This window comes from Hylobates moloch, unplaced genomic scaffold (assembly GCF_009828535.3).
Source record: "Hylobates moloch isolate HMO894 unplaced genomic scaffold, HMol_V3 SCAFFOLD_15, whole genome shotgun sequence".
Lineage (NCBI taxonomy): Eukaryota > Metazoa > Chordata > Mammalia > Primates > Hylobatidae > Hylobates > Hylobates moloch.
The window spans coordinates 44,419,530-44,438,335 of NW_026652290.1; the positions used below are offsets into that span (position 1 = coordinate 44,419,530).

An 18,806-nucleotide genomic window follows, 5' to 3' on the forward strand; every position below is an offset into this window, starting at 1 on the left:
ATGGCTAATGATGTCTGAGCATGTTTTCATGTGCTTATTGGCCGTTTGTATGTCTTCGGAGAAATGTCTATTCAAGTCCTTAGTCCAGTTTTCAGTTTGGTTCTTTTTATTGTTGTAACAGTTTTTTGTATGTTGTAGATACAAGTCACCTAAAGATAAGTGATTCACAGATTCTCCCAATTTGTGGTTTGTCTCTTCACTTTCTTGATGGTATCCTTTGAAGTATAATTTCTAATTTTGGTGAATTACAATGTATTTTTTTCTTTTGGTACATCTAAGAAACCATTACCTAATCTAAGCTTAATGGAAATTTATTAAGAGTTTCACATTTTTACCTCTTACATGTGAGTCTGATTCATTTTAAAAATAATTTTTCAGGCTTTTATTTGCAATATATTTTTAAAATTTTAATTGTGGTAAGATACATACAAAATTTACTACCTTAACCATTTTTAAGTGTACAGTTCAACAGTGTTGAGTGCATTCACAATTATGCAACCAATCTCCAGAACTCCCCTTCACCCCCACCACCCCTCCAACTCTCTACCTTGACAGTCACCATTCTACTTTATGTCTCTATCAACTTTACTATGGTAAGTTCCTCGTGTGGAATCATACCACATTTGTCTTTGACTGGCATATTTGACTTAGCATATGTTCTCAAGGTTCATCCATGTTGTAGTATGTATCAAAATTTCCTTCCTTTTTAAGGCCAAATAATATTCAGTTATATGTATATAGCACATTTTGTTTACTCATCTGTCAGTGGACACTTGGGTTGCTTGTGCCTTGGGTAACTGTGAATAATGATGCTGTGAATATGGGTGTACAGATACCTCTGAGACCCTGCTTTCAGTTCCTGTGGGTATATACCCATAAGTGGAATTGCTGGAGCACACAGTTATTCTATTTTTAATTTTTTCAGGATCAGCTGTACTGTTTTCCACAGCAGCCATATTAGTCTACAGTAACAGCACACAAGGATTTCAACTTTTCCACATTCTTGCCTATACTTGTTATTTTTTAATTTATTTTAAATAGTGGCCATCCTAATAGGTGTGAAGTATCTCAGTGTGGTTTCAATTTACATCTCCCTAATGATTAGTGGTGAACATAATTTCATGTACTTGTTGGCCATTTGTATATCTCTGGAGAGATGTCTCAAGTCATTTTGAATGAGTTAAATCATTCAAATGGGTTAAATCCCTTAAAATGGTTAAGGTGGTAGATGGGCATTAAAAAAATAAGTTGTTTGCTCTTTTGTTGTTTAGTTGAAGTTTCTTGTATATTCTAGATGTTAACCTCTTAATAGATGCATGATTTGCAAATATTTTCTCCCATTCTGTAGGCTGCCTTTTTTTTTTTTTTTTTTTTTAAAATGCACAGGAGTTTTGCATTTTGGTGTAGTCTAGTTTGTTTTTACTTTTGTTGCCTGTGCTTTTGGTGTCATACCCAAGTCACCGCTGACTCCAATGAAGTTTCTCCCGTGTTTTCTTCTAGGAGTTAGAGTTTTAGCTTTTAAATTATGTCTTTGATCTATTTTGAGTTAACTTTTGTATATGGTGTGAGTGTCCAGCTTCACTTTGTTGCCTAAGGATAGCTGGTTTTCCCAACACCACTTGTTGAGAAGATGTTCTTTCCCCATCAGATGGTCTTGGCATCCTGTGGAAAATCATTTGACCATATATACCAGGGTTTATTTCTGGGCATGCTATTCTATTCTGCACTTCTGTCTGTACGTATTTATGCCAGTGCCACATTACTTTGATAACTGTAGCTCTGTAATAATAAGCTTTGAAATCAGGAAGTATGCAACCTCCAGCTTTGTTTTTCAAGATTGTTTTGGCTACCTGGGGTTCCTTGAGATTCAATGTAAATCTTAGGATGGATTTTTCTATTTACACACACACACACACACACACACAAAATCAGTTGGGAATTTGATGGGGGGGTACGTTGAATCTGTAGCTCACTTTTGATAGTGCTATCATCTTAACAATATTAGGTCTTTCAATCCATGTGCACAAGATGTCTTTCCACTTATTGGCATCCTTACTTTCTTTGCAGCAAAATTTTGTAGTTTTCAATATACAAGACTTTTGCCTCCTTGGTTGTTTATTCCTGAGTATTTTCTTTATGATGCTACTGTACATAGAACTGTTTCCTTAATTTCCTTTGGAGATTGTTCAACAATAGTGGGTTTTTAACATTTAATTTTTACTGTTAACCAGTATACTGAAAAGTGAATAGGATGTTCGTATGTTAAGAACAAAATAATCTGTCATGTAACTGGCCATCCAGATCAAGATAACATTGCCTGAACCCCTGTAATTTTAGCCTGACTTTTCTCAGAGACCCTCTCACTCGCCCCTTTACCACACTCTGCCATTTGCCTTCTCCTTTGACCTTTTGAATTTGGCTCCTTGTGATGCGTTTAGCGTAACCGATTATGTAGTGAGAAAAACAGTGTGGTCCAGTGCTGAAATAGGAAATATTTCAGTTGAACACCACAAAACCACCATTTGTTCATGTGTTTATTCAACAAACTTTAGCTCCTTCACAGCAGGCATTACACTTGCTCTTATGAATACAGTGGACAGGATATGCGGATATGCATGAAAGAATCGTCATAGTCAACACTGAAGGAGAGGAACTTTTTTGAAAGGGCCAACTTCATTTGTGGGGAGAAATCACCATAGAGGAAGGCAGACCTGAGACCAGCCTCGCAGGAGGGGTGAGGATGCTCAGGAGAGGTCCAGATCCGAGGGGACTGATTGATATAGACCAGGCCTGGGGGTGCATGGATGGAAATTATGGGATGGTTCTCAAGAGATAGAGGTTCAGTGGCTGATGGGATGTGGGGGAGAAAATGACCCCAAGGTCGTCTATTAGAGGGAGACTCAGCCAGCTTGGAGGAGGAGAGGCATGAGCATGCTGTATTTGAGATGCCTGCAAGACAGGCATGGTGCTTAGATGTATAGGTAATCTGGACCTTGGGGGAGAGTCTGGGATGGACCTACAAATTTAGGAGTCACTAGCATATAAGTGACCATTTGTTCAACAGGAATGTGTAAGATTTTTCAGGAAGAGCATCTTAAGTGAGAAAGGGAACCCAGGAGAACACCACGCCATTAGTGGCAGGTGGTGGGCAACAGCCAATTTGAGAGTGAGGAGGGATGGTCAGAGACGTAGGACCACCAGGAGAAAGGCCACAGACACCAAGGGAGGGCCGGGTGGTAAGGAGGAGGAAGCAGTGAAGTGCTGTGTCTGTCTACATCCATCTAACACAGGCATCCTCTTTGAAGCCATGGAGACACAAGTGTGTTTCCTACCCTGTCTGCTCAGCTTTTCTGTTATGTGGGACAACAGAGTGTGAAAGAACTGCCTGGACTGGCCTGCAAGGCCCACGGGGGCCTGGTGCAGGAAGAAGTCATGGCAAAGACAGGAGCCCAGTGGAGGGAATCTAGAGTACGGGCATTCTCAGGCTACACCCTGGGAGCCCTGTCATAGCCTGGAGGGCAACAGCTAATAAAAACAAGACCAAGCTACTCTCCATTTGCCTCCTGTTGGCACAGGATGGGGGGGTGGAATTGTATGGAGGGCGCAGCCTCAGGCTGGAGAAGCCTCCCTGGGGCCCCTGGCAGGGGAGGGAGTGCCTGTGCAGGCCAGCTCACAGGATCCCACTACACTGCAGAGCATGGTGTAGCCCCCACCAGCTTTCCCCACTTAAAAGTCATCATTTGGCCACCAGACAAATCATAGACTGATCCTGGGGCCGATGTCCACGGTGCTGGTTGGTACCTACAGTTAGTGTCAGCAAGGCATCAGGAGGTCAGTTGCGGCCAGGGCCACTATTGGGAGCAGACAGCCTGCTAAACACAAGTTTCCATCTCTACAACCCAGCGCGCTCTCTGCCAGAGGCCGCACTGCTTGGTGTTCACAGGAATGAAAGATCTTTTTGGTCAGCATATACCTCTCAGAAAAGGATGCTATTTTGCTTTTTTTTCTGTCTTCCTGATTTCAAATACTGGATTTTATCCACTGTAAATTTGATTACTTCCTACTTTTGGAAATAACCAGGGTCTCTGAGAAGAGGGCACTTCTTTTAAAAGTATAAAAACCATCATGGATCCCGATAAGCCAGCTCTGCCCCTCTCTGGAGGCCCTCATGGGCAGCCGGGGGCCAGGTCAGGCAGCCTGAGCTGTTTCCTGCTGCCCACTCCTCTCCAACCTTCCTTGACCCCCTTGGTTCTGTCATCACTGCCATCCCTGCAGGTTCCACAGGGAGCTTGTGCTTCTGGGCTGGGGTTCCTTCTGTGCACAGCAGAGCAGTGCCCTCACTACAATTTATAGAAAATCAGCTCTTCAGAGGGGCTGGTAGAAGAGGACATTTTGGGGAGAAAATGACAAGAAAAAGAGAGTTTGTCCATCTCCAAATGCAGAGTTCTGTGAGGGCCTGCCTGCCAGGAGGAAATGCTGGTCTTGGAAAAGCCATCCCAGGAACACGATGGGATGTGAGGCCAGTTCCTTCTGTCCATGTGTTCCCAACACCCCTACACACAGAACAGCTCTTCTCCCCCAGGCTTGAGAAAAGAGAAATGCTGGCAGCCCTTTAGAATGACCAAAGAGGTCACACTGCCTACTGAGAGAGAACTACTGCTCATTACTACAACATGAGGAACACTCAATGCTGCTGAGGATACTGTGAGAAGCCTCTATTCAAAAATGGTGCCAACCTGCTGTGTGATGCTGGTAAAGAATAGAGGGAGGTTACCCAGTAGAACAATGTACAATGAAGTAACCTCCCCCCATGGCTAATCATTTCTGTTCTCGGAAAAATCACAAATCGGGAAGCTCCAACATCCAGCTCCTCTTACCTTCCTCCAGCGCAAAGCCTCCCTGGGACAACTCCCCTAGATCTGGGCAGCCAGACTGTGCCGTCATCTACTAAGCAGAGACTCAACAGGAAACCAAAGCGCAGCGCCAGAATGGCATGCGGAGGGAGGGCAGGAAGAAGCTCACGGTGGCTGATGTCTGGGCGTCCTGACATATCTTCTTCTTGGCTTAACTTTATAAAGAGAAGCAAAATTAGGCCTGACCTTGAGGGATTCCCTCTGACCTTAGCATACTGTAAGCACAACACAGGATTTACACCAAGATGATTCCAGATGGATTGATCTAAATGTAGGACTGAAACCATAAACATCCTAGAAATAAGAACAGGTAAATGCTGAAAAAATAATCCTGAGACATGAGAGTGAAGGTAGAAACTGTTAATAATATTAAACTGAGCATGGCCCATGCACCAAGCAAGGTGCCAGTGAGCACTTTAGTCCAGCCCCTCGTCATGGGCACGCAGCCACACCACCATGCCCACAAGGACATGGCTGCCCCATATGTCCCACCTTCCATGGTGAAGCCAGGACTCCATTTCAGAACAAGCATCAAAATGAAAGACAGGTATATGTAACTACATAAACCATTTAAAATATTGTACAACTCCTACCACAGACCAAAAGACAGCTGACAAATAGGTTAAAAAGTGTGCAACATATGACAGGGGTTAATACATTGTATATTAAAAACAATCTATATGAAATAGATCAACACTCCAATGAAGTCACAAACATAGAAATATCATAAAGGTATAAAAGATGTTCAGTGTTCACAGTAATCAAGGAATCAAGGAATCAGGACACTGAAACGAGGTGCACTGCTACCATCAATGAGAATAAAGGGAAAAGGCACGTTATTTTTGGTGGTAGCTTAAATTTCTAGGAGCTTGGTAATACTAAAAACTCCAAGAGTTAAACATTTCAATCATCCTTTAATTGTACATTTCCAGTGACAGGAGTTTTTCCAAGGGAGATAACGGGTCGTGTGTGCCTAGAAGACGGCACAGTGGTGCAAGATGCAGTCCTGGTGACAATGAACAGGGTCAATATTAATACAAGTGGAACTGCATTTTGACAAGTCATACAGCGAGGACTGGGCTACCCACAGAGATGATGTGATCCATGTTCACAGACGGGAAGGTAACAACAATGGCTACCATTTATGAACACGTACTTCTGAGGCTCATCGCACGTTCCTTATGAGGAAGGTACTGTTGTTGTCCACACTTTGCACATGAAGAAACGGAGGCTTGGAGAGGTCAAGCAACTTGCTCAGAGTCACCAGCCAGTGAGGGGCAGAACCAGGATTGGGACCTGGTCTGTCTGCTCCCAAAGTCCATGCTCTTAACCTCAACCCCGTTGCCCCCTGCTTCAAATTAGGCAGAAACAAGCTTATAAAATGGAAGTCTCCAATGGTCCCATGTTTACAAACATATGTATTCAGCACCCGAGCACTCAACGCAATGCCCAACAACAATGGTCCGTTCACAGGCTGGTGACATGGAACTAGTCCTCCTAATAGGATGAATCAGGCAAGACCACATTTAATATCTTGTCAGTTATTTATTATGTGTCATTCCAAAGACTAGCACATTTACAGCATACATGGCTTTGAATGACCTAAGAATATATAAAACAGTAACTGTATGTTTATATATATATATAAATACTGCCCAAAACAAATAAATAAAGGTATCATAATGCACTAAGCTTGGCAAATAGAATTGTGTAGGGACAAAACTATTATACAATATTTTTACATCTTTAAAGGAAACTAAAGGCAACTGTGCTCTGTAGGAGCTCTGACAGAATCCACATTACATTCCCAGTTTTCCATAGATCTCTTTTCTTTTTAAATGGGGAGGCATTATAAGGAACACCGGACGGAATCTCTTATTTTACGGTAACCTGTAAAACTGCCTTCCCTGCACCTCTGAAAACTCAAAGCTCCCACAGAAGAGAGGAGCTGCTTGCCTCCAAGGCTGTGCAACACTCCCTCACCCTGCAGGCGCTGGAAGTGTGTGATGCCGCCGGAAGCCCAGGAACGATGCCTTCAGAGAGAATACTGAAACCTGAACATTTTCTATAGCATTTGCCAAGTCTTACAGTTTTATGGTGACCCATTACATAAAGCAAAAATTGGGAAAATAATTCATATAAAGGTGCCACATGCAAAACTGCTGACAGATGATCAACGTTTGCTATATTCCCTTTGATGAGTGCAGATATTTAATGCTCTCCAGACAAAAAAGATCTGAAAACTATGTGGGTAATATTTATTTTTAAAAAGCAAGGAGATTTTTTTAAAGTTAAAATGAGAAAAGACGGAACTCAACATTTACAACTTAAATGAGATGGTGGAGAGGTGAAAGGGTAAATCAGCCATATTGAAAACTGTGAACAGAAATTGACACTTAAAAAGGAGAATCTGACACCAGCAGCAGCACCCGTGCGGTGGGTTTGGCGGGCAGGAGTTTCTCTTGCCTCCTGCCTGCCACAGTGAACCCAGCTTTGAGGGAGCAGCAGAGAGCTTCATCCTTCATTAAAGTGTCCTTCACAGACATTTTCCTCCCTGCAGGCATCGGGAGACAGCAGGTGCTGCTTGCATGCTGACTTCTGAGTAGGAGGGGGTCTGGAAGGTCATCCAGTTCCACCCCTACCTGATGCCCACCCCCTCTGTGTTCCTGCCAATAAGCAGTCCTCCCCATGCCTCAGCACCCCTGGCCCAAGTTTGTTACATATTTCTAAAGGAACCAGAAGAATCTCTAGGCTTGTAGACATAAGAATTTCTAAGAGGTTCACAAATCATTAGGATCAGCATCATTAATATGTGCCATATATACTTCTTTTACAACCTTTTCAAGAACATGTAAACATCATAAACAATCAATAAAACATATAAACTCCTAAGAAACAAACTCTGCTATGTGCAGATAAGACTCATCATCATCTTATAAAAGATGACCAGACAAAATTTTCTACGAAATTCCTAAGTTTTATGGCCCATAAATCCCTTTCAAAATCTCATTTGAGGAGAATAATTTCAACTGTTTCTCAATAGTCATCTTACATAAGAATAAGAAAGTAACAATTATTGCAAACCTAAAAATAAGACACTTTATCAGACATTCAAACATGATTGTACTGTCTTTTCAAAGATAAACTGGAAATCCTGCAAAAAAAAATTGTTTTCCTAAAATATTTAGGTTTCTACTATCTCCATGGTCATAAATTCCCCATGGGAGTGTTGACATGCCACATCTGAAGCCCTAGATTAACATCTAGAGAAGAAGGGGAGATGTGTCCTCTGGGCATGGGGGAGCCTAGGCAGGGCGCTTCAGAAAACAGGAGGCAGGCTAAAGGGACCTTACTGCTGGCTTTGTGTCTCCAGCAGACTCCCTGTTCTGTAATTCATGAGGGACAGACAAAAGAGTGGCCCCAACTGTGTGGGGTACCTTGCAGGTGTTACCTTCTAATAAAGTCTTATCTCCCATTGATTTATCAATCTTTCTTTCAACTTCTTCAGGTGGTGGTGTAGATAGGATAATTCACTAGAACCCGTTATTCTCACTGCATGAGATAGTGCTAGCTTCTTTCCCCAAATAACATTTATTGGTCTGCCTAGGATCCAATTATTTAATTTATTATTTACTGTTTTACATTCAGATTTTTACAAAGTGGATTGTAATTCAATGGTCACTTTTGAGTTACTCTGTAGAAAAATAAGTGAGCAAGCAGGCATTTGAAAAAGTCTTCTAGCATTTCAGACAGACCTAGCTTGATTCATGTAGGTAACTATTGATGAGATCTGTGTAGTTACAGCCAAAGGCTATTTAAATGGGCAGTTGTTACTATCCACACTATTGAGCCAAACATTACCTCCTATTGATTCCAATGGGAAAAAAACCCAAAAAACAAAAAACATGCTCCAGAGACTCTTTAGTGAAATGTTTTTTTTTAAAAAAACACAAAAAATAAAAACCAATCCTTCAGGTCTTCTTGAAGAATTCATATATGACACTAGAGGGTACCCACATTTATTATGTAACAGCTAATTAGAGGAAACCGTGTGTTCACGTTTCAACTTTTCCGTAAGTCCCTTCGGGAGGCCTGTAATGCTTGGGGAAAGCCTTCAGCTGCAGGGAATTAAATGCATATTTGCGACTTCCAACATTCTTCATTGTATTTTCTCTTCGACAACCCTCACTGGGGAAAAAACAAGCACAAGAAATGACGGCAGTAAAAAAGGAAAAAGAAAAGACTTAAACTAAGATGAAATGAACTGATCATTTTCATAACATTAAAAAAAAGATTAATTTAAATGGGTGCCGGACTCATTTACAACAAATACATACGTAAGATGGCAGGTTTCTGAACAAGGCAATTAAGAAGCACAGAGATGGACACATGCTGCGTGGGGCTGTGAGTTGTGCGTTCCTAAAAGCAGCACTGTATCTAAGTGGAAGCAAACCTTTTCCAAGTGAATGGTTTCATGTCGCTCATGTCTTCTGGGGTTCTATCATAACTTGTGGTTCAGAGATTCCCTTACATAGCAAATGAAGTGGAAAAAGAAATATTACTACTCTATTAAAGTTGCACTTCAGAGCTTCAAAGAGCTGGACTTTTCTGTATTAGCAAGAGCTGTAATCACATCAAATTCAAAATGCTGACTTTCCTTGCAGAATTCAACATGTAGCAAAGCCAGCTGGCTAGGAAGGCTGTTCTGGTCTGCTGTCTCCTGGAGGACAGTTGTTCTGGGTGCCAGGTAATCCAATGGGTTCATGCACTGTCTACAGAGCAGCCTGGCAGTCAGGGCTGGAATGTTATGAGGGAGGGATCTCACCAAGTTCTGGTAGCAGCCAGCCACCCTTCCACAGGTGCCACTGAGCCAGTGAGAACCCACAGGTACCCTTCCCTAGAGAACTCACTACCAGCGTCATCCCCAGCTGCATCTGATGGAGGGTTGCCATGGCAATCCAGAGGGCAAAAACAAACACTGCATGGGAGGATGAGCAGCCAGGGGGCCTCACCTGCTCAGTGAGCGCATCCAGGGAGTTCTCTGGGAAATGTTCAGGTGTAAACATAAAACTAACCGGCAAAAGTGATTTTAAACATAAATGACTTCCCACAGCACAGTATAACTTGATGGTTTTATACTGTTCTAAGACTAGCAATGAAATCAACTAGTTATCAAATTTAGTACAAAATTCCCCTTATGAGATGTAAAATTTGCAGTTAATAAGAAACAGTGATTTTTTAAAAAATTCATATTGTATGAAGACCATTATGTCATGCATTTAAAAAAAAACATGAGTGGCAACTGCTCAAGCCTTTTAAAGTGAAAATGACAGTCTCATTATCAAGAACATGTAAAATACTTTTGGTAAGACAGTAATTTTTATTCAAAAGCTAAGCTCTGATAGTTTAGAAAAGTATCCACCTGGTTGTTATAACTAATTTGGTAACTTGGATATGCTTTCTTGTCACAGAGCCTCAAGGCCTCAGCTAGATGTGTGTCATCTGAGCTGAACACCTAGGCCACAGGAGGCCCCCTGGAGTAAGTAACAATCATGTTTGCCCAACATTCATTCAGTAATCAAAAACGTACTTCCACTTAAAGCAGAAGCTATAGGTTCCTATATACAGTTAATCTCCTTTAATCTTTGGAAACTCTTACATTAATGAACTACTTCAGATATGGCTTCTCCATTTTTATAGAAATGTACAAACTGCTTAAAAACCACCTGTCACTAGTAAATGCTAAACTGCCATGAGGAGCGAGGCAGAATAATTTGTGAACTTTGACATTATCTTTTATTTACATGTTAAAGGAGTTAACGCCTAGTTTAGCTGGCTGAACACATTGGATGTGAAATTATAATAAAGATTATACTTTCATTTCAACGTAGTTTTCAAATCCAATTGTATTTACTTTCCCCCAGATGTTTGAATTTGCAATATCCGGCTGACGTGGCTGATCCACATGCCGACACTGTCATCCCATCACCTGCCTGTGCGGACGAGCTGGCAAGAGGGCCTGGGGCGAGGCATGCAGAGGTGGCGAGGACAGCCTGTGCTAACTGGGGTTTCCTGCTGCAGAGGCCAAGCTGCTGCCCTAAGGCAGGACACCTCCACTCATCACATTGGCTGCATACTTTTTAGGAATCAATGGTACATGTTGAGGTGGTCTTAGATTTTAGCAAGAGGGACTTAATTATTTCAAAGCTCCATGATTACTTTTATTATATCAATAAATTATTTCTTTTCAAGGGCATCCATTTTTGAAATGAAAATTAAAATGGCAACCCCAAGTGACAGATAATTTTAGGGAATCCTCTAGTTTTCTGGTTCCAGTGGGGTCTTCCACTTGAGAACTCATCTGCAGGCATCAGTATCTTAGTATTCTATGGCTGAGCATGGGGTGGCTGCTACTCCTGTCACTTTGTGGAGGGAAAACAGGTCATTGTGTTAAAATCTCTGCTGGAATCAAGCCATAGGCGTAAATAGTGACTGTCATGCTAGTTGAAAAAACTTATACAACAATTTTATAAGACCATCCAAAGAGAACCACTCCTGATTATGGTTTCCCTAACTTCAGAAAGCTGATTTAATCTGAACACCTAGAGCTGGTTGACATCAACAGTGCCTCAGCACTACTACTGTATAAGCAACTAAAAACCATCACTAAATGTCAATGACCCCTTTCTTGAATCATCTCCCCATCTTTGTTTCATCCTGCCTATTTCTCACTAAAGCAAGTAAGATTTTGAATACTTATTTGGCCTGATTTCATGAGTAAAAGGCCTTAGTGACATGAAAATTCAGCATAAAGGGAGAGCAACTGCGTTTCTTTTCTCAAATACTTTAAGTTTAAAAAGCCAAAACCAACCCACCACCTAAGCTAATCTCATGGTGTCCTTTTGGTAGCTCTCCAAGTGCACAGGCGGCATACTGATTTTCACCCAGACCCTGGAGGAGAGAAACGAAGAACCGTATCTCGCTCCCTTTGGTCTCATTTCTCTCAGCCCACGGGCCAAGCCCACATGGGCAGAAAGGTGTGGTGACAAGGATCAGGCCGTGGTGTCCTTGAGGCCCCCCTGAGAAGGGCTCCTCGGCCTGGCCACAGCTTCTCTGTGCTATGAGGCAGGGTTCTGGGAGGCGTCCCTGGAGGGTGCCACAGAAGCATCCTTGAGCCCTGGGAGAGGGAGGGGTGCTGTCTGCAGTCAGAGGGCCTTCCTCTGTGCATGGGCTCTGCCCAGCCACTAGCCCTGCTGTGGAGGTGAGAGTGCATGTGAGTCACCACTACAGGCATTGGAACCACGTTACCAGGAGCAGGACCAGGAAGCTGTGTAATGGGAACTGAATGAGGCCGTGGACTCTGCTCTCTCGCTTTCAAATAAAGCAAACAAGATGGTCTTAGTTGAAGTGCACGCCTCAATGTGAAAGAGGGGAAGTGGCAAACATGCCTTTCAAATAATCACAGGCTGGACAAGACACTGCCCAGGGACTACTGTCATGCTGCCACAGCTTACACCACCCATGAGCTGGCGTTTGGTGACTTCAGACTCCCTACTGAAGGCCGCCAGGAGCTATGCCACAACAGCCACCTCATTTATTTTAGAAGAGACAAGTGAACACACTACACTTGGAGAAGCGTGGATTCACTTACAGGGGTGACACACGGGTGACGCCTGCCTCAGGGAGCCTGCAGTGCCCATGATGGTCTTACGCTTTAGAATGTAAAGTGTTGAGTCTAGCATCTGCCATTCATTGCTAACCGCTTCTATGATTCCTAGGACCCAGACTCTGAGCTGATACCGAGTGAGAGAAAGCCCGGGGTAAGGTCTGGGAGTCCTGGAGAGAGAATGAAGAGAGGTCACCGCCTTTTGTGGTCGACTGGGTTTCTGGGCATGCATGGGTGTCAAGTTTCTGGAGAAGCAAGCTTCTCTAAATTCATTCCCATTTTTCTGGCCTGGTTAAAAAAAATCATCTTCATAAACTACAGTGTATGGGGAACCAGCTGGAGATAGAAAGTGGGGGCACAACATAATATGAACTGGAAAACAGAGAAGCTGCTGACTGTCCTGCACAGGGTGTGGGGAGTTTTTCCTGATCTATTTGGTTACCTTTACAGGTGGACAATTACCCTCTGCCCCACATGGGTGTTTAGGTTACACTTCATCACGCTGCAGGGAATGCCACGTGAGAACCGAGGGGGCACCAGAGCGCCCTGCTGCTCTCACAGCTCCATCCACCGCAACTGCCCACAAGTCAGGGATCATTTTATTTGGCATTTTTTCTTTGCTTTTTTTTCATTATCAATCATATTTGATTAGTAAGAGAGAAAAGATGTTGGAACTTTAATCTGCAATTAAAGATACCATTTTTTAAATGAAATATACTGTTTTAAAATAAATAAAAGTATATAACTTTAACAGCCTTTGGTGACTATATGCATTAATTCCTTGAACCAGCTGAATGATCCCTACATAGTGAAGAGTAAATCTAAAGTCACATGCAGTAGGTGATCTTTCTGTGTCTGGCGTATGCAGTAGGTTACCTTTCTGTCTGATTTATGCAGTAAGTGATCTTTCTGTGTCTGGCATATGCAGTAGGTGATCTTTCTGTGTCTGGCATATGCAGTAGGTGATCTTTCTGTGTCTGACTTATGCACTAGGTGATCTTTCTGACTTATGCACTAGGTGATCTTTCTGTGTCTGGCGTATGCAGTAGGTGATCTTTCTGTGTCTGGAATATGCAGTAGGTTATCTTTCTGTCTGGCATATGCAGTAGGTTATCTTTCTGTGTGGCGTATGCAGTAGGTGATCTTTCTGTGTCTGGCGTATGCAGTAGGTGATTTGTGTCTGGCGTACGCAGTAGGTGATCTTTCTGTGTCTGGCGTATGCAGTAGGTGATTTGTGTCTGGTGTATGCAGTAGGTGATCTTTCTGTGTCTGGCCCTTGCTACAGCGTACTACTGTATTCACAGCTTTGTGTCATCCTTAATTGGAAATAATAAACATAAGCAAGGAAATGGTAGGATTCTGCAAACTGTTTGCTACTGTAATTCAGGGACTACGCTTTGAAATGAAAGCAGAAAGTACATGTCCTGTTAGATAGGTTTTTCTAGATGAGCCAGCTATAAAGCATGTTTTTTTCTTTTCGTTTGTCGTCGAAAGGAAAGGAAGGGTTAGCAGTACACTTAAAGAATAGTATCAAATATACAAATTCTCTTTAGACAGAACTTGTTTCTCTTGGAAACCGGGCACATGAGAGGTACAGGTGATAGATAGTTGTACATCAGAAGGTAGAGACGTGGTACAAGGAATTCCGGGCCAGCTAAACGATGCAGTGACAGGGCACCGTAAGAACATGTTACAAGCACTGAAGATGCTACAGGAGCTAAACAAACAAGTCTTCTTGGTGAAATAATTTGGCAGATATTTACAGTTCAGAAGAACAAAACGTCAAAATGTAAGGCATGAAATATTTCTTGGCAGACCACGCTTTGACACATTCCTTCTGTCCAGTTAGGTACACGGTGGCTGGACATGTTCTGGCACTTTTGTTTTTCTTGTGACTTATTAATTTTTCATAATGATATTCATTTGCAACGCAATTTGGTCACCAGGTATGCTATGCTCAGAAAGAGCCACACAATCAGTAAATTGGGGCTCAGAGCTAATAAAGGGATGGAACAGAGGAGGCTGGGGTCTAGCCTTAAGTCTCGGATGGGCACCAGGCCGCTCAAGTTCTTCTGGGTGACTACCTCCCGTGTTCCAATGCTGTGAAAAGGAAGAAGTTTGGGAGAAAGAAAAAGGAAAAAGGAAAGGAAAGAAAATAAAGAAAAAAAGAAGACACATGCGATGGATTTTATCAAAAAGGATGGGATAAAGAAGAGAACCAAAAGATAAGGTTAAAAAAAAATGAAATGAAGTCACAATAGAAAGAAAAGATGAAATGCAGAAACGGGTATGAGAGGAAGACCAAAACAAAACCAGCACAGTTACAGGAAAAAAGGAGAGAAAGAGAAGTGAAAATAAGAAAAAATATTGCAATCTACTGAAAATAAACACATGTAGGTTGAACGAATGGTTTTCCATGTTCACTCTCTCGGCTGGCCAAGCACAACTCCATGCTGCCCGGCCATGCTCCCACATGCTGCAGAGACAGGGATTTCTGAGAAGCAAGCTGAACATGAAGAACCATTGGGGGTTTGACCTTCTCACAGATGCCTGAGCAGGGGGTGGTACAAAGGATTTGGCCAAAGCTGCCTCTTGATCAGCCACGCAAACGAAAACCATTTACCTCAGGTACCAACCAACCAAGGCAGAGCCCCCACCAGCCCCACTTCGGGTTCCAGGCTCAGCAGTGGCAGGCATGAGCGTCTGCTGTTTCCATCTTTGCAAGTTAGGGTTCTGAAAGCATCCCCAAGGGTGGAATCCAACCAATACCACACTGGAAATCTGGGGCTTTTTCCCCCTTTTGGTGCTACAGAAGAACTGCACTGAGGTGAGATGGTACCTAGAACCACAGGACTCTGGAAGCACATTTATGTCTGCCAAGTGGCAGCAGTGACACAGAATCAGAGGCCTGAGGACGAAGCAGGCAGCTTGTGAAGGCTCCACTTGGAGATGGGGAGGCAGGAGGCCCAGGGTTCCTCTTCACACAGGGCCCTCCCCAGCTCTCCCAGAGGAGCCCCAAAGCCCCGATGGCCCTGCTGGAATGTGCCGTTCTGAGAGGGCACAATTCCCAAGCTGCGGAGCACTGACCCACTGCCACATTCCCTGCCAGGAGAGGCTGGTGGGGCCCTGTGGCTACTCAGGAAGGCCTACTTCGAGGGGTTCAGCCCCAGGACTGGGGACAGGAACACCCCAGTGGCCAAATGTGTGAATCTCTTCCCAACTCCATGTTCAATGGTGCCACACGGGAGCTTGAAACGGGCCCTGGCAGAAGCATTTATGCCACAGAAATGGCAAACATTACAGATCAAGGCTTTTGGGGAGAGAGCTGGTGGCTGAACATTTACAGCACAGCACTGGCCACGGTTCACCCTGGGCCTCCAGGAGAAAAGCCTGGGTGCCAGCTTGGCCCCCATCCCCTCCACCCCCACCTGCATGCTCTACTCTTCCGTCTGATAAGATGCAAGCCAGAAAACCAGGAACCAAAATGTCCTCCTGCACCCACGGGCAGGGTGGAACTTTATGCTGCCTTCTGGGGCCCTCAGCTAAACTGCAGGTACTCGGCACCCTAGCAGCCAGAGCTGCTAGCTTGTGACCCAGCCACCTCGGCTTGCAGCTGCCTGAACAGGTACATGTCTTCCCCTCATGGGATCGTACCGAAAACAGAAGTCACCTTAAAACAAATGCCTGTGACAAGAGCCTCAGACCTGCAAGGGTTGGCTCAAGGTGGCAGCGAGCCATGTCCCCAGAGCTGGTGCGAGAATTCTGGGGCAGGCACAGGTAAAGTAGGATTGAGCTTTGTTTTGTTTTTATAACTTCTTAAAAAACTATTCAGGTGATACATGTTCACTGTAGAGATTTCAGAAAACAAATAAATAAGCAAGTTAAAAAGACATCCATGTTTGGAGGCAGGGGTGGGGTTTAGAAAGGAAGAGGGCGGGGTGGAGGGAATGCTGCCTGTTCCCACAGGAGGAAGGGCCTTCCCTTCGCCAGGCCCCAGGGCCCTTACTGCTAATGGGGAGAAACAACAGCCCTTACAGCTTCAGAAGCCTCACAAGAGTGACAGGAAAGATAGCGCCTGGCACGGGCAGTGCCCTGTGCACTCTGGGACACTGGGCAGGAGAGTGGCTACTGTGGGGACTATTTGGTGATCTGTACTAAAATTATTCAAAAGCCTTACAAAGGTGTATACTTTTTAACCTAAGGCAATGTGGCTAGGGGAATGTATAAGGATATTCACTGCACCTTTGATTAAAATGCTGGAAAACCATATACAGCTTAAATATTCAGTGACAGCAAATTGGATAAATTATAGTGTGTAAAAAGTGGCTGGGCATGGTAGCTCACGCTTGTAATCCCAGCACTATGGGAGGCCAAGATGGGCGGATCACCTGAGGTCAGGAGTTTGAGAACAGCCTGGCAACATGGCGAAACCCCGTCTCTACTAAAAATACAAAAAATTAGCCAGGTGTGGTGGTGGGCACCTGTAATCCCAGCTACTCAGGAGGCTGAGGCAGGAGAGTTGCTTAAACTCTGGAGGTAGAGGATGCAGTGAGCCAAGACTGCACCACTGCACTCCAGCCTGGGTGACAGAGCAAGATTCCATCTCAAAAAAAAAAAAAAAAAGAAAAAAAAAGTGATAAGGTCTACATTTATTAACCTAAAAAATGCTCACAAGACTGTTAATTGCAAATATAATTACACTTGTTTGTGCATGTGGGTGTTTTTGCTCTGTGTAATTCAGGGACTGGTTGGCCCATGTGTATGTACTCACGCCCATATGCATGTACACGTCTCTTATCTAGACAGTATGTATCCAAATGTCCTTTATCTAGACAGTATGTATCCAAATGTCTGCAGCGCTACCTGTTCACAGTAGGAAACTGGGGGATTTTTTGTGGGAGGGTTCTGAGGAACTAGTGTAGGGGCTTATCTGTATTTTCTAATTTTCCTACAAGGATTTTCAATTCCTTATGTAATTAAAAGTTATAAAAAGTGCTTTTGCACTATACAGCCTAACAGCTGTAACTGTAACAGCTGTCCTGAGCACACAACCCAAGTGGGCTAGTGGCAGGCAGACGGGGCCCTTGTGGGTCTGGGCTCAGTGACAGTCCTGCCATCGCACTGTGGCTCTCCAGGGGGCCACTTTGTCACTAGTCTCCTGAGGTCTTTGTGTTCAGAGGTGGTCAGAATGTTTTCGTTGAACTTGTTCAAGAGGCCAAGAACTGAGTAGAGGTCTCCGCATGGACTGTGTGCCTAACTTGGGGTGCCGGCTCCTGACTGGCCCTGATCCTGCTCCTTGCTGCCACTACCGCAGGGATCTCTGTCCGCTTCGTTCTCCTTTCTTCACTGGCTGAGGTCTGCAGCTCACCAGAATGTCCCCTCCCACCACCGTGCAGCTAATGGGCACAGGCGCGGCTGCCATCCCTCAGCACCAGGGTCACACTGGACATCAGGCCTGAAGGGCACCAAGGCTCCTGGGTGGGGAGCAGACCAGGGAATTAAAATTTTAAAAAGGCGCCCCAGAGCAGCAGCAGTCTTTGAGTCTCCATTGCTTCCCTGAGCCTGGGCAGAGGGATGGCAAGCTTTAACAGAGAGGTTGAGATGAACTTAGAAAGACAAAACGGGACAAAACGATTCCATTTTTACAAAATGCGCTTATCAAGAGGCAGGAGCTCACGCGTTGCTTTTGTGCATTATTGTGAGAAGGTCAAACAGCAGAAACATACAGAAAGGATAAGAGAATTGAACACTTTAAATAATTTGGTGAGAGGACAAATGATACAGAACATTTAGTAGAAGTGACCGTTGGAAACGAGACTTTAACAGCATTGGTGACTACATCGAAGGAGACGGGAAACCAGGTTTCTTATCCTTTCTTTTGGTATGTGAGGTAGGGGGCTGCCCAGCAGTGCTTGAAACAAGGCATCGATCAACAGTAGACACTTTTAGTTCCGGGTTTCATTCTGCAAACACGCCTGCTGCCTCAGAATCAGAACATCATTAGGATGAGGTCGCCAGAGCACACTGACAGCTCTCATGATAAAACACTCATTTGACACTTTGCTCATAAAAGCAAATTGTGTCGACTGCTAGAGAAGCAGCAGAGCAGACCGGTGCAACCTGCAGACGCGTTGCTTCACTCAAGTTTGGAAATGTACAGATATCAATATATACACGACGACCACAGCAGATGCCTGCTGAGAAAGCACTGGCCCTAGGTCACACCC

General features: G+C 43.9%; 1 protein-coding gene across 17 annotated transcripts in view; it reads right to left on the reverse strand.

Moving 5' to 3' along the window:
* Nucleotides 1-1,350: 1,350 nt before the first annotated feature.
* The window catches only part of INPP4A (inositol polyphosphate-4-phosphatase type I A), a 150,135-nt gene continuing 132,679 nt past the window's right edge, over nt 1,351-18,806 (reverse strand). For 10 of the 17 annotated variants that reach the window (XM_032178283.2, XM_058428600.1, XM_058428599.1 and 7 more), the window contains one exon: nt 13,393-14,679. In XM_032178283.2, the coding sequence (XP_032034174.1) occupies nt 14,499-14,679 (181 nt within the window). In that variant the 3' untranslated portion in view covers nt 13,393-14,498. The other 7 variants (XM_032178288.2, XM_032178293.2, XM_058428601.1 and 4 more) reach the window with 3 other exon arrangements.